At 40.6% G+C, this 15,555-nt stretch overlaps 1 protein-coding gene across 3 annotated transcripts in view; it reads right to left on the reverse strand.

The window, feature by feature from the left end:
• Nucleotides 1–384: 384 nt before the first annotated feature.
• TBC1D4 (TBC1 domain family member 4) overlaps nucleotides 385–15,555 on the reverse strand; it is a 49,422-nt gene continuing 34,251 nt past the window's right edge. For all 3 annotated transcript variants that reach the window (XM_063126017.1, XM_063126018.1, XM_063126019.1), the window contains 7 exons: nucleotides 14,344–14,502; nucleotides 13,624–13,782; nucleotides 12,288–12,532; nucleotides 8,534–8,693; nucleotides 5,995–6,164; nucleotides 4,273–4,449; nucleotides 385–2,963 (listed from right to left, as the gene is read on the reverse strand). In XM_063126017.1, the coding sequence (XP_062982087.1) occupies nucleotides 2,745–2,963; nucleotides 4,273–4,449; nucleotides 5,995–6,164; nucleotides 8,534–8,693; nucleotides 12,288–12,532; nucleotides 13,624–13,782; nucleotides 14,344–14,502 (1,289 nt within the window). In that variant the 3' untranslated portion in view covers nucleotides 385–2,744. The remainder of the gene's footprint in view (nucleotides 2,964–4,272; nucleotides 4,450–5,994; nucleotides 6,165–8,533; nucleotides 8,694–12,287; nucleotides 12,533–13,623; nucleotides 13,783–14,343; nucleotides 14,503–15,555) is intronic.

The raw sequence follows: 15,555 nt of genomic DNA on the forward strand, positions 1-15,555 counted from the left end.
ATAGGAAGCTTGCAAGCAGGGAATGGAGGCAACAGCCCGCCGGCCACATGATTGCAGCCAATGATACTGAGAGGTTGGCTGCCTTTGAACATGGAGGCTCTACTCAGCTAATAGACTATTGATCTATCCTTTATGAATGCATACAATCCCTGTTTAAAGTCACCTAAGCCAGATACCTTTTGGCAGATAATTCTGTATTATTTTTCAGTAAAAAAAAAAAAAAATGTGAAGAAATACTTTTTTTAGTCAGTCCTGAATTTAATGCTGATTTAATTGCATTAACCTGAGTTGCACCATAATGAATGAGGAACTGTACCATTATGTACCATTATCCACTCTCTGTATAAAACGATCCATACTGCAAATGAAAACAACCACAGCAAATGCAGCAATGATGTTTATTGGAAATTCTCCAGGTGATACATGAATAAGTCAGTAAGTCCAACAGAGAGTGAAACTGTCTGTGCCTCAAAGAAAGAAAGAAAGAAAAGGAAAGAAATTTGTGCCATAGCAACTCAATCATTACAATACACAGTTCAACAGTATACATGAGACTAGTTCTATATGGCGGAGATTGCCTGAAATGAACTTGCAAAAAACCCAGAAAGATCACACACCCCTTCCTTCCTATCTGGTAAAATGCAATATTATTGCAACTTCACCAGATTCCATGGGATTCTATTTATTTGTTAAGAGGCGGCAAGGAGAAGACAATAATCCTAGGAGCAATCTATTAGAAATCTCTCTTCCACAACTGAAATGACTACACTCTCTCCCATTCACTTCCTTCACTCCTGTTGAACTGTGCCCATGATAACTCCCATGAATACTATCACCTAGCAACTGTGGGGTGGGGGAAGACTCACATTGTGGCAATAAAACAGAAAACCAACTTTGTTGTCCCTTGGTTTTGCTTGTTTTCATAAAGCACATTACAAAGGAAGCACTGAACACCCTCCCCACAACACACATATAACTTGTATGAGTAAGACACTTGGCTGAATTTGGCACTTTGCTTATTATTAAAAAATAATATCTGTAGGAATATAACAAATAATTCCCACTGAATGTTACAGCAATTCAAGCATGTCCCAAGATGAAAATGTACATTTCCTGTGTATGATTGACTGCTATTTTAATTGCTTTGTCAGGTCAAATATTGACTTCAGTGTCTGGTCTACATGACAGAAACGACTTCCAAAAATAACACATCTTCAAAAATGTGCAGTGCAGAGACTAATAAAATGAGAGAAGCTACCTGAAAAGCATCAAATTGTATCTATAATTTTAATCTTCCTTTAAAAAAGAAGAAAAAGAAGTGTACTACTGAACAGACATTTTAAGCTGAAATATACCAACCACTAAATTTGGACGGCATCCTCTGTGTAAAGTTAATGTAGTTAACGCCTATATGCTTCTCTGAGGCTAGTGCATCTTTGATGCATTATAATATTCTACATGTTTAAGGAATCCTAATATTGAAGTGTTCTCTAATGCTCTTCTCCCAACGAAGGAAAAAAAGCTGGACGAGTCATTGGCTCTTTAAACAGAAGTGGAACAAGGAGGGTGGTGTGGGGTACATACAAGGTTTCTTTGGCTCATCGAAACCCTGTAATCATTACCTAATAAACTGCAGGATACAATGTTCAAAGTAAAGGCTATTCCAAAACTGATGTTCAACCACAGACGAACAGAAGCTCCATAGTATTTATTTGTTGTTGGGACTCTACCATGTAGACACCAAGTAACAGCTGAAATGATTGAAGGTTTCATCACATAAAGTAATACCTGCATGTATCAAGTTAACATGTCAAAGGAAAGGCTCACCCTAGAACTTTTCACTTCATATGTTAATTATGTATGTGTGGGAAGTGTTTTACGGGGTGGGGGGTATTCAAACATTTCATCACCCACTTGCCATCTTACATAGTCCAGCCCCACCAATAGATACATCATGTGAGGCTTCTGTTAGTCTGTTTCAGTTTTGATTTCACACTACAGTGTACAGGGAAGGGGGTGTGGGAAAGAGATGAACTACTAACTTTTCCTGACTTCTTGAAGCATAGCTGGGAAAATAAGGCTGGGCTACTTTTCAACATGCATGTGAACGCAACCCAGCACTGTTAACTCTCCTCGGCAACAAAGCTTCCGAATGACAGCCAGTCAGAATTATCTTTGCACATATGCCATTGTCAGTAGAATTAATTACAGGCACATATGAGCTTACAGGGATTTTCCACACAAAAATTATCAGAAACAAACAAAAAAACAAGACAAAAACACAAAGAAATCCCCCAATAATATGGGAAACATGCTGTTCTTTGGAGGAAAAAATTACATTCTTGCTTTTCTTTTCAAGTATTAATCAATGTATAGAAAAGACACAACACGTTCCTTTCGCTCCATGTCAAGGGAACATATGGAGGCTGACATTTAAGTTATCCGCAGTCTCAAAGGGTGACATTTCATCCCTTTCCCTTTAGATCAATCCTAAATATACATCTAGTTGTCTTCATTAGATTCAATCTTTTTGTTTTGTTTTGTGCATTGCAATTTATGTACACACATTATTAAAAACATTTAACCTGGGATTTGCATATCAATATTTTGAAGGCCTCTCTGCTGCTATAAGAATCCCAGTACCCGTGTGAAATGATGCAGATACTTTCCACAGCGGCCTGTTTATCACTTTCCTTTTCTTTATTGTCTGAAACTGTGTTGCCTGCAACTTTTTTACTTATGGCTTATTTATAGATTTTGCTTGTGTTACAGTTAGCCTCCTTTAGCAGCTGTTCGCAATCAGACAGTGCTTCTTTAGGCAAGTATCTACAAATCTTCTCGATAGTCTTTTGATAGAGTGCTTTCTCCTGTTCCAGTGACTGGATTAAGTTCTTCATTTCGTTCTCCCTTGCCAAGGCATCTTCCAGGTTGGATTCCACACTCTGGATTTTAGCATGAGCTACCTATCAAGGGAGTAACAAGAGAATGGCTTTAAAACAAGAGCATACTTGAGAGTATTAAGCCGTAACAAGTAGGCCATGGAACAAAATGTTGTAGTGGCAGAGTGCTTCTGTACCATGGTCCAGTCAATCAGCCATACCCACTTCCACATTATCCGATTACCCTGACCAGTAACAGTCAGTCTGCGGTCCATGACCATTGAGCATGCTTAGTCTTCACAGGGTTGCTTTTGGTTTCCTCCTCTTGAGAGGTTTTCCCTCCTAAACATCGTTTGTGGTCCTGCAAATTTTTGAGGTTCTCCTGAGCCTGTGGACAGCTCAGTATCCATCCCCTCTTGGCTGCATAAGGAGCTACATCTGGAGAATTGAATTTATTACTAGTATAGATGATGTTCTGAAGTTTTTTAATTTTACGTTGCCTTGGGGGGGGGCTTTCTGACTCATAATCAATTTAATCAAGAAAGAAATATCTTCCTATGTAATTGACTGTATATGTTTTGCATAAATTGCTCACCTTAACATTTCCTCATAGCATGTTTCTCACAGTGTTTTCATGATAGAGGCCGCCTCTCTTATTTCTAGTTTACTGATAAGACCTAAGTCTGTAAAGCTAGCTTCATTGTGGAGTTGGGACTTCAACCCAGATTTCTCATGAAGCCAAGTTGGGACTTTAACCCAGGTTTCTCATCGTCCATGACGATTTACACCAATAATTCCAAAACTGTCTGCTGGGGGCACAGCAATATTCTATAAGAAATAAATAAATAAATAAATTTGCAGCAGGGCAAAGCACCTGCCCAATGCTGCTTCACAAAACGCATGTGCAGTCTGAAGCAACACAGTCCAGAAACAGTGCTACCACTTGATTCCGTCGATTCTATTAACCAGCTGTCGGCTCGACTAATTGGACAAGTCTCTCACGACCAACATTTGCTGGGTTCTGCTCAAAACCCTACTGAACTGTAATGAACCGGAGGACCAACCTAACTATTCAGCGGAAGATCTAGGCCTTTCTCTCAAATATGTAAAGAGTGGAGGGTGGTGGTGGGAGAGGAGATGCAATCTGGGGAAGAGAACTACTTGGTGGGAGTAATTACATCCTTTCTCTATAATCAACTGCCCAAGCCACAAACATAAAAGTCTGGAAGTGTCCTATGAGGAAAAGAGGATTGGATATGGCAGTACAGAGAAGAAAGGTGGTGGGGAGTGCTAAGTATCTCTAGCATTTCTCCCTAGCCACATTTTAAATGTTCATCAGAGACCCAGGTCCAGGTGTTCTATTAAACAACTAGCTCAGCCCTTGATTGTTTACCTGCAGCTTCTCCAGCAGGTCCATATTCTGTCTCTTTAACTGATTGTTTGCCCTTTCAAGCTTCTCTGGAGCCTCACTATCATCACACAGATTTGAGTTCTCTTGCAGCTCATCCTGCAGAACAAGGTACTCCACCTCATACGCGTGAAGCTGTTTGGAAATATCCATCTCAAATACCTTACAAAGAAAGAGAAAAGAAGTTTCTTAATGAGGGGTCATGCACTGGTTAATTCAGGTGAGTGTGACTGTCTGAATCTCTTGAATCTGAAAGAGAGAAGCTGTCATGCCTTATCTGGAGGAGGATTCACTGGATGAGGAAGAGCTTGGCCCCTCCAGTGTCATTCATGGATTCTCCCAAATGCAGGAGGCAGAGCCGAAGATGATTCATCCCTCTGAACAGCATAGGCTCAAACGGAGCATCAGAGAACCAAGAAGAGGCCACAACATGGGACCTCCCTTAAAAACAGCACACTGACCTAATTAGCCAGCTGTACTGATTAACAACTAGCTATAAATCAGCACAGCCAGAACCAGATCTCTGCTGCAGTCAACTTCGCCTTGGTTCTCCGGACCTTGCTGACTCCTGCACTCTCAACAACCCACCTGGATCACCCTCTTGGACATTCCCTGACTTGCTTCGACGTTTGGCATAACTGACTTCTATGGATGGAGACTGCTTTTGAACTTGCCCCTGCCTTTTCCTACTACACTATTCGGATTTCTGTGTATGACCTTGGACTGGACTGACTTCTTTCATTGTTTACACCCAGGACTACCTGAGCTTTGATCAGGGCACTTGCCGGCCTCAAAACCGGACAGAAGCACACCCTTGAAGGTATCCAAATTAGGCTACACAAATCAAGACAGCTTTCATAGTTTTCTCCCAGGAATGATCACACTCTGAGTAGGTGTTTCTGAGTGGAGTGTGTGATCCAAAAATCTTTAAGGATCAGTTGTATATACATTCCAAGATGGCGTGTGTGATCCAAAATGGAGCTTGTGAGACTCAGTAAGATTTGGCTAGACTCTTATGCAGACCAATAGATGAAGAGTGTATTGATAACAGGATAGCTGTACATTTTTGACCTATTGCTAACACGTCCAGTAACAACAACAAAAAACCCTCAAAGAAATTGTAACACAAAGAAACCAGCACAAGTTTAATTACAGCAGCCCATAAGTATACATGTTATTTAGTTAGCTCTTCACAGAACAGAGTCTTTATCTCCTTCATTCACCCAAACACAGCCTAGCCAAGGAGCTTATTGAAGACGTTTTCACACCAGCTTTGTTGTTACAGACAGAAAGAGCTGATGCAGGGTTCTCATTGGTACATGAGGCTGCTCATAAGAAGCACCCAGCTGGCTGGTGGAGGTGGAAAGTGAAGGAGCCATGATATAGGCAGTTTTTACTCATGGCATCAGGAGTACAAGCCAATTTTACAACTTCATATTAAGTAACAATAGATTTTATACGGTGCTTCACACACATTATCTCAGTAATCTTTACTACAACCCTCTATTAAAGGTAATATTGTACCCATATCACAGACGGAGTCAGGGCGTAGCTGTGAGAGAATGGCTTGCCTAAGGTTACCTAGTATGTTCATAGCCGAAGTGAGGTTCAAACAAAGCACTCTTGATTCATACATAACCAGGTCTCTTAGACATAACACTAGGCCAACACATTCTACTGCTAGGAGCGAGGAGGAAAGACCATTACCTGTGTCATAATCTTCTCCATCTGAGCCTTTGTCATATCTGGGAGAGTGTTTTTAAGAAACTCCACAATGCTTTCAAAACTTTCACACATCATGATTTGTTCCTCTTGGCTACTAAGCAGACTTAGTGCTACTTTAAATATGACTTCTGTTCCCTGAAGAAAAATAATATCTGGTGCAGGGGATAGAGAACAAAAGATAGATTAGATTACCTGTCCAATACAAGTTATTGATTTGTAGTGTTATGTCAACTGAGAAGCTGTTAAGATTCCTGAGACAAAAATATTTGCTTTTTCTTGCAAAAATATCTAATGCATTTCAGAATTCTGCCGCAAAGATCATCTTCTTGGCTCGCCGCTCCGACCATGTTACTCCGCTTCTGAAATCTCTTCATTGGCTTCCAATTCACTTCAGAATCCAATATAAACTTCTCCTGTTAACCTTCAAAGCTTTTCACGGTCTAGCTCCTTCCTATCTCTCCTCTCTCATCTCACACTATTGCCCCGCTCGTGCTCTTCGCTCCTCTGATGCCATGTTTCTCGCCTGCCCAAGGGCCTCTACTTCCCTTGCTCGGCTTCGTCCATTTTCGTCTGCTGCCCCTTACGCCTGGAACGCTCTTCCAGAACATTTGAGAACTACAAGTTCAACCGCAGCTTTTAAAGCTCAACTAAAAACTTTTCTTTTTCCTAAAGCTTTTAAAACTTGATGTTGTGCAGACTTCTACTGTTACTTTCTACTGTTAGTTTTCCCTACCCAGTGCCTGCTTACCCTACCCTGTACCTGTTTGCATTCTCTTCCCCTCCTTATTGTTTTACTATGATTTTATTAGATTGTAAGCCTATGCGGCAGGGTCTTGCTATTTACTGTTTTACTCTGTACAGCACCATGTACATTGATGGTGCTATATAAATAAATAATAATAATAATAATAATAATAATATATCTCAGGCACACTTTAATACTCCAAGTCAACAAACTGGATCACATCTCCTCGAATGAATACAAGAAACATGTCCTGGCTAACAGTGCTCAACATGGCCCAGGAGCAAGTGAAATGGATATATAATCCCTTAATATGTGATCCTGTAACAATCTTTTCTTTTTTAAATTCCTGCAGGAGGGTCAGCTCAGAACCCAAAGTCTTTCAAATGGAAATTTTGTCCAATGTATCATTTACAATAGCAGATGCTCTTAACAAACAATAGTATTCAAAATGCAACTTTCAAGATATTTGCTTTTTAAAAGAGATTTATTTATTTATTTCATTTATATACCGCCCCACAGCCGAAGCTCTCTGGGCGGTTCACAAAGGTTAAAACAGTAAACATTAAAAAGTATACAAAATTTAAAAACCATCAGAAACATAAAAACATAGATAGTTGTATTGTGTTTTTATGTGGTAATATTTATTTTTGTTGCTCGATATACATTTCTCAATTCTCTTTCAAAGAAACTTGATCTATTGCTGTAAGTGTATATATAAAAATTAATCTGTGCTGCAATCCTCTATGTATTTACCTGGGAGTTAGCCCCATTAAACAGTATGGTATTTCTAAGTAAATAAACATGCCCAGGGCTGTACTATAGAAGTCCTATTTTTCCTTATACATTTTACACCTAACACATCTAAAAGTGCAACACAAAAAACAAAAAAGTGCACATCTGAACATAAAAAGTGCAAATGCAACATACATACAATTGTACAGGTATAGTCATTAAGAAGAAGCAGACGGCTGCAGCACCTGCCTCTGTATTAAGGGCAAAAAATAGACCAAAAGGACCAGTCTTGGGACAAAAGTCTTAGGCCAAGCAATTTGCATAAAGCGATGTACATCAAGAGCTATGTAATGTAAACATGTTGCCAGTCTTCCTTTTTCTGGTGGGGGAAAAAACTTAGTACATTCATCCAATATAATGTCACAAACACCATGACACACTTGAATTGTGAGGATATTATATCAATGGTGCAGTCAGTCAAGCCAGCACAAAAAGTAATGGGGCCAGTCTCACTAAGCATAACTTTATTGCTAATATGTGGTTTTCTTTCTACCTTTCAAGCCACCATGAATTCTACATTGCAGAATGGAACACACAAGCGGTAACTGTAGTTCTCACTATCTGTGGCAAAGGTGGCTTTGAACAGACTGCCACCAGTTGTATACTGGTTTATTACTCAGCCCTTCTTGCTGAATTACGGTTACATGGGCTGGGGGGCAGGGTGGGATGGTAAGAGAAAGTGTACATAACAAAAGGTTATGTAGTTAGAAGCTCAACGCACGGGAACTACCAGACCCAAATTACCTTAAAAATAAAAGAAATCTGAATCAGCTTTAACTAAAAAATCCAAAGATCAACAGCTTTAAAGTTCCTACCAATTTCTATTTAGCAAGATTAACTGCTTAATAGTACAACTAATGTTCATCCTAATAATATGGAAGCGTGGGAGAAGTATTCTGATCTATCAAACCCTGAGACTTTAGGAATGATTGCTCACTTCATGGCTGTTTAAAAAAAACAAAGGGAAAAAAGGGAACACCTTACCAAACACTCTGGCTACAAATCCCAATGGAAACTGTGAGGCAAATAAGGTAAGAAACCAGGGTGCAGCATAAAGGCTAGGGCTGATTTCATTTTCTTCAAGATGGTTATAAAGGTCTCTGTGATAGTCACGAAGGAGCCTGGACAACTGGTACATCTGGATCTACATTAAAATATGAAAAAAGGAAGAGATTAAGAAAGTTTCAGATTTCTTCCAATAGGTTCATGATGTATCATCACGATAACCAACTTTTCCCCCCTCAGTGTTGCTCCAGATCAATTTATTTATTTATTGCATTTCTATACCCCCCGATAGCCGAAGATCAAGTGCAATGCCCAAAAGTATGCCTGTCTCCTAAACACTATGGAACATATTCAGCCCACCAAGCCTTAGAGTTATTTCGCCTCTAGATTATTAAGCCAAGAAGTAAGTGGACTTACAAGTGGAAAAGGGAAAAGGGAACACAGGTCTGAATCAATGCCATAGTCAGGTTGCCCAGAATGAAGAAAGAACCTCCAACTGACTCCCTACAAGTTCATGTACTGGAGAGAACAGAGGCTTCATTATAAAACATGAGACAGGCAAAATGCCCTCCTGCCTACAAAGGAGATTGGAAAATGTTTATCCAGCAAACTTCCACTTCCTCTTAGGCAGAAGGAAGTTCAGCTCAGGATATTTGTTATGTCAGAAAGCAGTACAGTCTAGGATGGGCAAGTCCAGAACAAAACACAGTTACTCTGCAAGATGGAATTCCCAGGAGCCCATGCAAAACCATTTGCCCAAAAATGTTTCGCTGGGGCAATGGCATCTAATCTTGTAGTGCCTCAAGAAGGAATGCTCAGGGGCCCTGCAAATCTGGCCAGGAGATGCCCCTTTCCCCCAAAAGAGCCAAGCAGTGATACCTCTGGTGGGATCAAGCAGAACAGACTGATCTACCTCCATTGGGGCCAATGAAAATTGCAATGAAGAGGGGGCTATATTTATTGAGACGACAGCAGTGGGGGAAAGGATTAAACTCTCCCCCATCTGTTATTTTTGAAAGTACACATTAATTGTATTCACATAATTAACATCATGTTTAGTGTGGCCCTAAAGATGTATGCAATTGTGTGTATGTATGTAAACATGTGGACTTCACTGCCATAAGATGTTGTTATAGCCACTAACACAGATGGCTTTTAGAAAAGGAGTTGTAGCTGAAATGGACGAATTTCAGGTTAAGTGAGTTTTTAAGTCAGAAGACTTACCTTAGACCTGAAATACCATCTGTAGTTTTGCTCTTCAGATATATATATATACACATACACATACATACATACATACATACACACACACACACACACACACACACACACACACACACACCACTGTTAGGCCTCATTTATTTATTTATTACATTTTTATACTACCCAATAGCCAAAGCTCTCTGGTCTGTTAACAAAAATTAAAACCATGAAGAGCACAATAAAACCAACTGATAAAGCATGTTTGAAATCAGTACAGGTAATTTTGCATGAACTAGAGCTTTGAAATTTGGCATGTACATAGCTTAAGAAACCCCAATTCCTAAAACAGTGTGTGTGTGTGTGTGTGTGTGTGTGTGTGTGTGTGTGTGTGTTACATCTCTCCCTCAAAATGGGGGGTGGGGTGGGGTAATTAAGTGTGCCACAAAACGTTAGCTACTCCCACACTATTTATTTATTTATTTATTCATTTATTTATTTATCTGAGGTATTTTTAGCTGCTCCACAGCCAAAAAGACACACAGAGACACTTACATATAGTTAGGAAGCTGAAATGTAGCACAAACACAGCCAAAGAGAGCTTCGGCTATTGGGCGGTATAAAAATGTAATAAATAAATAAATATAAATAAATATAAAAGACACCTTAATTACTAGACCATTCTAAAAATGTTACAATTCAGGAGATAAAATTTACCTCGTAATACTTGTCAGTACACCTGCACAGAGGAACCCAAACTTGGTAGCCACAGTTATCAGCCATGGCTGGGTGGGGGGTGGGGGGGGATTTCTATATTTGAGCCATGAAACTTCTAATAGTGGCCATCTTTGTCTGCAGAATGCAAGCTTCATTGTGTAGGCTTCTATCATGTCCCAGTTAAACCAAGAAGCTCCAAACACCTCAGCCTTTCACATTCCAACCCCTCAATAAACAAGCACAAAAATAGCCACTGTTCATCAGCAACAACTCTGAAGACAGACCTTCACTCCAACATTTTGCATTCCTTTAACTGATTTGCCATTCCAAGCACGGACTCTCAATCTCCTCTGAAGAGAAATGAGAGGCAGGGAGGTATCGATTAGCTGCCAAGCCTTATTACATTGTTAAGGGAGGTTTACACTTAAGAAAGAAGCTATTCCTAAGTCTGGAAACAGCTTGTCAGACCAGGAGCCTGATTCTATGCATGCATATTTACTACGTAAATAAGCTGCTTCCCAGGATCCAAATGGCTAACTTTGTGCAATTTCCATTCCTCATGCTGGTGACAGATAATTTCTGAAGCACTGTAGCACTTTTTGGTTAGGAGCACATGTACCATGAGGTTATGTACAGAGTACCCTTCCTTCTTCTCTGAACAACCTCAAAGAGCCACCCCTACCCCACCCCACCCCAACCCTCTATTTCGCTCCATTCTTCTCCCCTGACTCCATTCTGGTCCATTCATTTTTGGCTACTGCCTTCTAAGGGCCAAACTACGTGTGTTTCTAAATGCTAATGGGAGCTTCTTCTTTTTTCTGGGGTCAATAGTAACACGGGGAAGGGGAACAATTTTCATCAGCACCAGAGTGGAGGAGGAACTGTACACTGCTCGTTCTGCACATTACAGTTCTGATCATTAATAGCATGGGGGTTGGGGGCTTTTTAAGAAAAAACTGATGTGGATCCTTATGACATGTTTAGCATCACATGTGGTTTTGCGCCCGAGATTCTTTTCAGCTCAGGCAGGTTTCATTCTCGACACTTTCTTCAGGAATTCCACTACCAAATGCCATAAACGTCCAGCCTCTCATTGTGTCACCACAATTAGCTTCCAACATCAAGCTCCTCTCCTTTTTTTAGCCACTGAAACCAGCAAACACAGTTATAAAGCAGCGAAGTGTTGGCTGAAAACCAAGACGGTTGATAATATAATACAGGGAACTGGTGTAGTGTGGTGTAGTGGACTGGAGCCAGTGTGGTATAGTGGCTAAGGTGTTGGACTGGGAGTTGGGGAATCTGGATTCTAGTCCCCGCTTGGCCATGGAAACCCACTGAGTGACTTTGGGCCAGTCACAGACTCTCAGCCCAGCCTACCTCACAGGGTTGTTGTTGTGAGGATAACATGGAGAGAAGGAGGATTATGTACGCCGCCTGGATTCCTTGGAGGGGAAAAAAGGCATGATATAAATGTAATAAATAAATGTAATAAATAAATAAATCTGGTCCCCAAGGCCAGATGGCTCTCAGTAGCAGGGGCTATGAGGAAAGTTGTATGAGGTAGTAGCAACTATGGGGGGGGCTATAATGAAAAGGACTGGTGGCACGTGATAAGAGAGAGAGAGAGAGAGAGAGAGAGAGAGAGAGAGAGAGAGAGAGAGAGAGATCAAGAATGAAAGAGAAGCAGGTCGCAGGCCGTTTTCACTTCACAAGCCACCAACTGACTATCGGTGCCTTATGCAATCTTATTTTAATGTTGCCGATTTCGAACTGAAATCCCTCGTCTTCTTTTTCTTCCTTCTTTTCCCCCCCTTACCTGTAGTGAAATCATGTCCGGCCTGTACTGTTTCCGGAAACCAAGGTCATACATGAGAAATTTGAGCATTTCGAAGGCTTGCTCTTCGCTCATGTGGAGAAGCATCACGCCAGCCACAAAGCTGATACCTTGGCAGTAGCCCACCTCCTTGTCCAGCAAGGAATAAGCTTTCAGAAGGTTGAAGAGTGACAGCTGCCCTGCTCCTAATTGAGCAGAAAAATAAGGATGTGTCGGGAAGGTCCTTCCTGTGGCATAAAAGAAGGAGGGAGGGAGAGAGAGAATGAGTTGCTGGCTAGCATTTGGAATTCACGATTTTTATTTTTTTTTAAATTATAAAAAGCAGCATTAATGGCTATAAAGAGAGTAAAAAATGGGTGAATACAAATGATCATTTTACCAAAGAGGTTAAATTCCCAGTGTACATTGAATTTCTTGGATAGCGGATCATCTGTGTAAGTGTCCAGATTCCCAACAAGCATGGGCAACACTTGTACAAAAGGAGAAGCGGATTTTACTACATTTCTTAGCCAACAGTGGAGAATAACAGAACGATAGTTTTCCTGAACACTGGGCAGCTTAGGAATTTCTATCATTTCTATTATGGTATTTATTTATTTATTTATTTATTTATTATTTATTTATTTATCACAGCGCTAGTTCATCTGGAATACGCCTTCTCATGCCCTTAACAAACACCCCCAGGATGTAGTCTGTTCCACGTGCACAGCAGGCCTCTCCTCTGCCACAATTCCCATAATTTGGAAACCTAAATTGCATTACTGTCACTATTTGAAGATATGAAATGTGGAAAAGAAACTAAAGAGTTGATATCGAGTTTGCTGACTGCAGCACGATTGATGGTAGCTAGGAACTGGAAGATTCAAGGGGAATACTCTATTGAAGAATGGTATAAAGGAGTATGGGATATAGCTATTAATGATAAACTGACTTGTAATATTAAGTGGAGAAAAGGTATAACTAAAATAAATGAGTTTGAAAGAATCTGGAAACAGTTCCTAATATTTGTGTTTATTAAGGGAAGTGGGAAACCGCCAGCAGAAGAAACGATAAGATTTTGGAATCAGGAATAGATCCCGAGGTGGGGGGAGCACTATTATGTCAAGAATGATTATGTTATGGTATAATATTTTATAGTTAATATCTATTCAATACATATGTACTCAACATTTACTCAACATGTATGTAGTATGTAATAGTTGTTTTGATGTTTTCTTTATTGTAATGTTATATGTTTAATTAATGTGGAAAAGCAATAAAAAAAATTTTTTTTAAAAAAAAGAAACCTAAATTGTGGGATATCTCTGACAGAATTTACCTAGATCCACAAGAATAGCATGTTGCTGTGCAGTGAGCTGTTTCAGGAGTTCTTTGTAAGAGATGTCAGGAGGTTGCTGCTTATTTGGCAGTCGATGCCTTACACGATGCTGCACAGCAAGGAATTGCCAGATTTCTCCCCGGCGACTTTTTGGTACACCTGAACATACCAAAAACAAAACAAAACAAAAAAGAGGTAGCGAGGAGACGAAAGAGACACAAATCCAAATTAGTTGAACAGATCCAGAAAAATCTATATGATCACTCATTTCTCCTCACAATTGTCTACTCTTTGTACTCCATTCTATATGAATACCTTTAATGCCTGACCAATCAAGAGTCTTGCAAGGAATTGGACCCTGTTGCGCTTCTTGTTACATTATCTGGGGTGTGACAGGGCCTGAATTGGGCTCAGAATCAATAAAGCAACTTTCTGAGCTTTAGAAAAATAGTTTGGGTCTTGGCTTCTGACTTATCATCATTAATTATAGTCCAGAAATTTTTATTTGTTGGCCACACTTTTTCCCAATGGTCTGTGCTAACCCACAGAAACTTTAATTATCCAGTTTTCAACTGAAAATGCTGGGCTACTAATGCAAATAAAAGAGCTTTGGAGAAAGAGTACCTCCCCTGTTTTGCATTATGCTCCTTCCTAGCACATGGTGGCATGTACAACTATTGCTTTTCTCTATGCAGTGAGCACATTGCACTCAAAAATTACCGTCTTTCAGAGTAGCATGGATATCTTCCATGTTGCACCTGATTTTGGCTCTGCAGTTCAACAGTTTCTTATCCCAGATATTTATAACATCTTTCTGGCAAGTACCGACTTCCTCGTAGTCCAACTTAATTTTTCTGGACTGGAGCTCATCTCTGCTTGCTGCAGGAGAGAAGGCAAGGTACACAGTGCTTCACATTAACAACCACAAATGAACAGTTAACACTATAGAGTTTGGGCCTACGCATACTCAGCTTCAGACAAGGTTATATCATGTGTCTGTTCTATGGGTCAAAAGGTAGAAAGAGATGTCTGGAGGAAGGTTCATGCAACACTGCTCTCTCACTGTGCATAAGCTCTGGACACTTAGACTGCCATCCTAATCAGCTCTTCAACGATTTGAGTGCAGTAAGAACATAAGAAGTACCATGCTGGATCAGACCAAGGGTCCATCTAGTCCAGCACTCTGCAGTGGCCAACCAGCCATCAGCCAGGGATGAACAAGCAGGACATGGTGCAACAGCACCCTCCCGCCCATGTTCCCCAGCAACTGGCACACACAGGCTTATTGCCTCAAATACTGGAGATAGTACACAACCATCAGGGATAGTAGCCATTGATAGCCTTTGCCTCCAGGAATTTATCCAACCCCCTTTTAAAGCCATCCAGATTGGTGGCCATCACTACATTCTTGGCTTGTCAACCCATACATATGATTATCAGATTTTCTTTAGTACACAGAATGTACCAGCAAGATAAATGACTACTTTAAGGGTACTGATTGCTTTTCAGACATTTCAGGTTTTGAAGTTACCTAAATAACTTCTGGACAGGGATAGCTTGGCCACAGTGGTACAGGCGTTAGTAACCTCAAGACTGGATTATTGCAAGGTACTCTATGTGGGGCTGCCCTTAAAGCTGCTCCGGAAGCTGGAGCAAATGCAGAACAGAGCAACTCAGCTGTTGTCGGGAGCTGCCCCTTTTCAGCATGTAACTCCTTTGCAGAGGGAAGTGCACTGCCTGCCTATCGGATATTGGGCCAAGTTTAAGGTTTTGGTACTAGTGTACAAAGCTCTAAACAACTTAGCACCAGGATACCTGGCGAAAGCGCCTTCTCCCTTACCAACCTGCCGGTCACTGAGGTTATTAGAGGGCATGCTCCTGGTGGCTCCATGTGGGCCTATGGCCCGACTGGAGCCCACCAGGAGAAAAGCC

The sequence above is a fragment of the Elgaria multicarinata genome, chromosome 5 (genome assembly GCF_023053635.1).
Source record: "Elgaria multicarinata webbii isolate HBS135686 ecotype San Diego chromosome 5, rElgMul1.1.pri, whole genome shotgun sequence".
Lineage (NCBI taxonomy): Eukaryota > Metazoa > Chordata > Lepidosauria > Squamata > Anguidae > Elgaria > Elgaria multicarinata.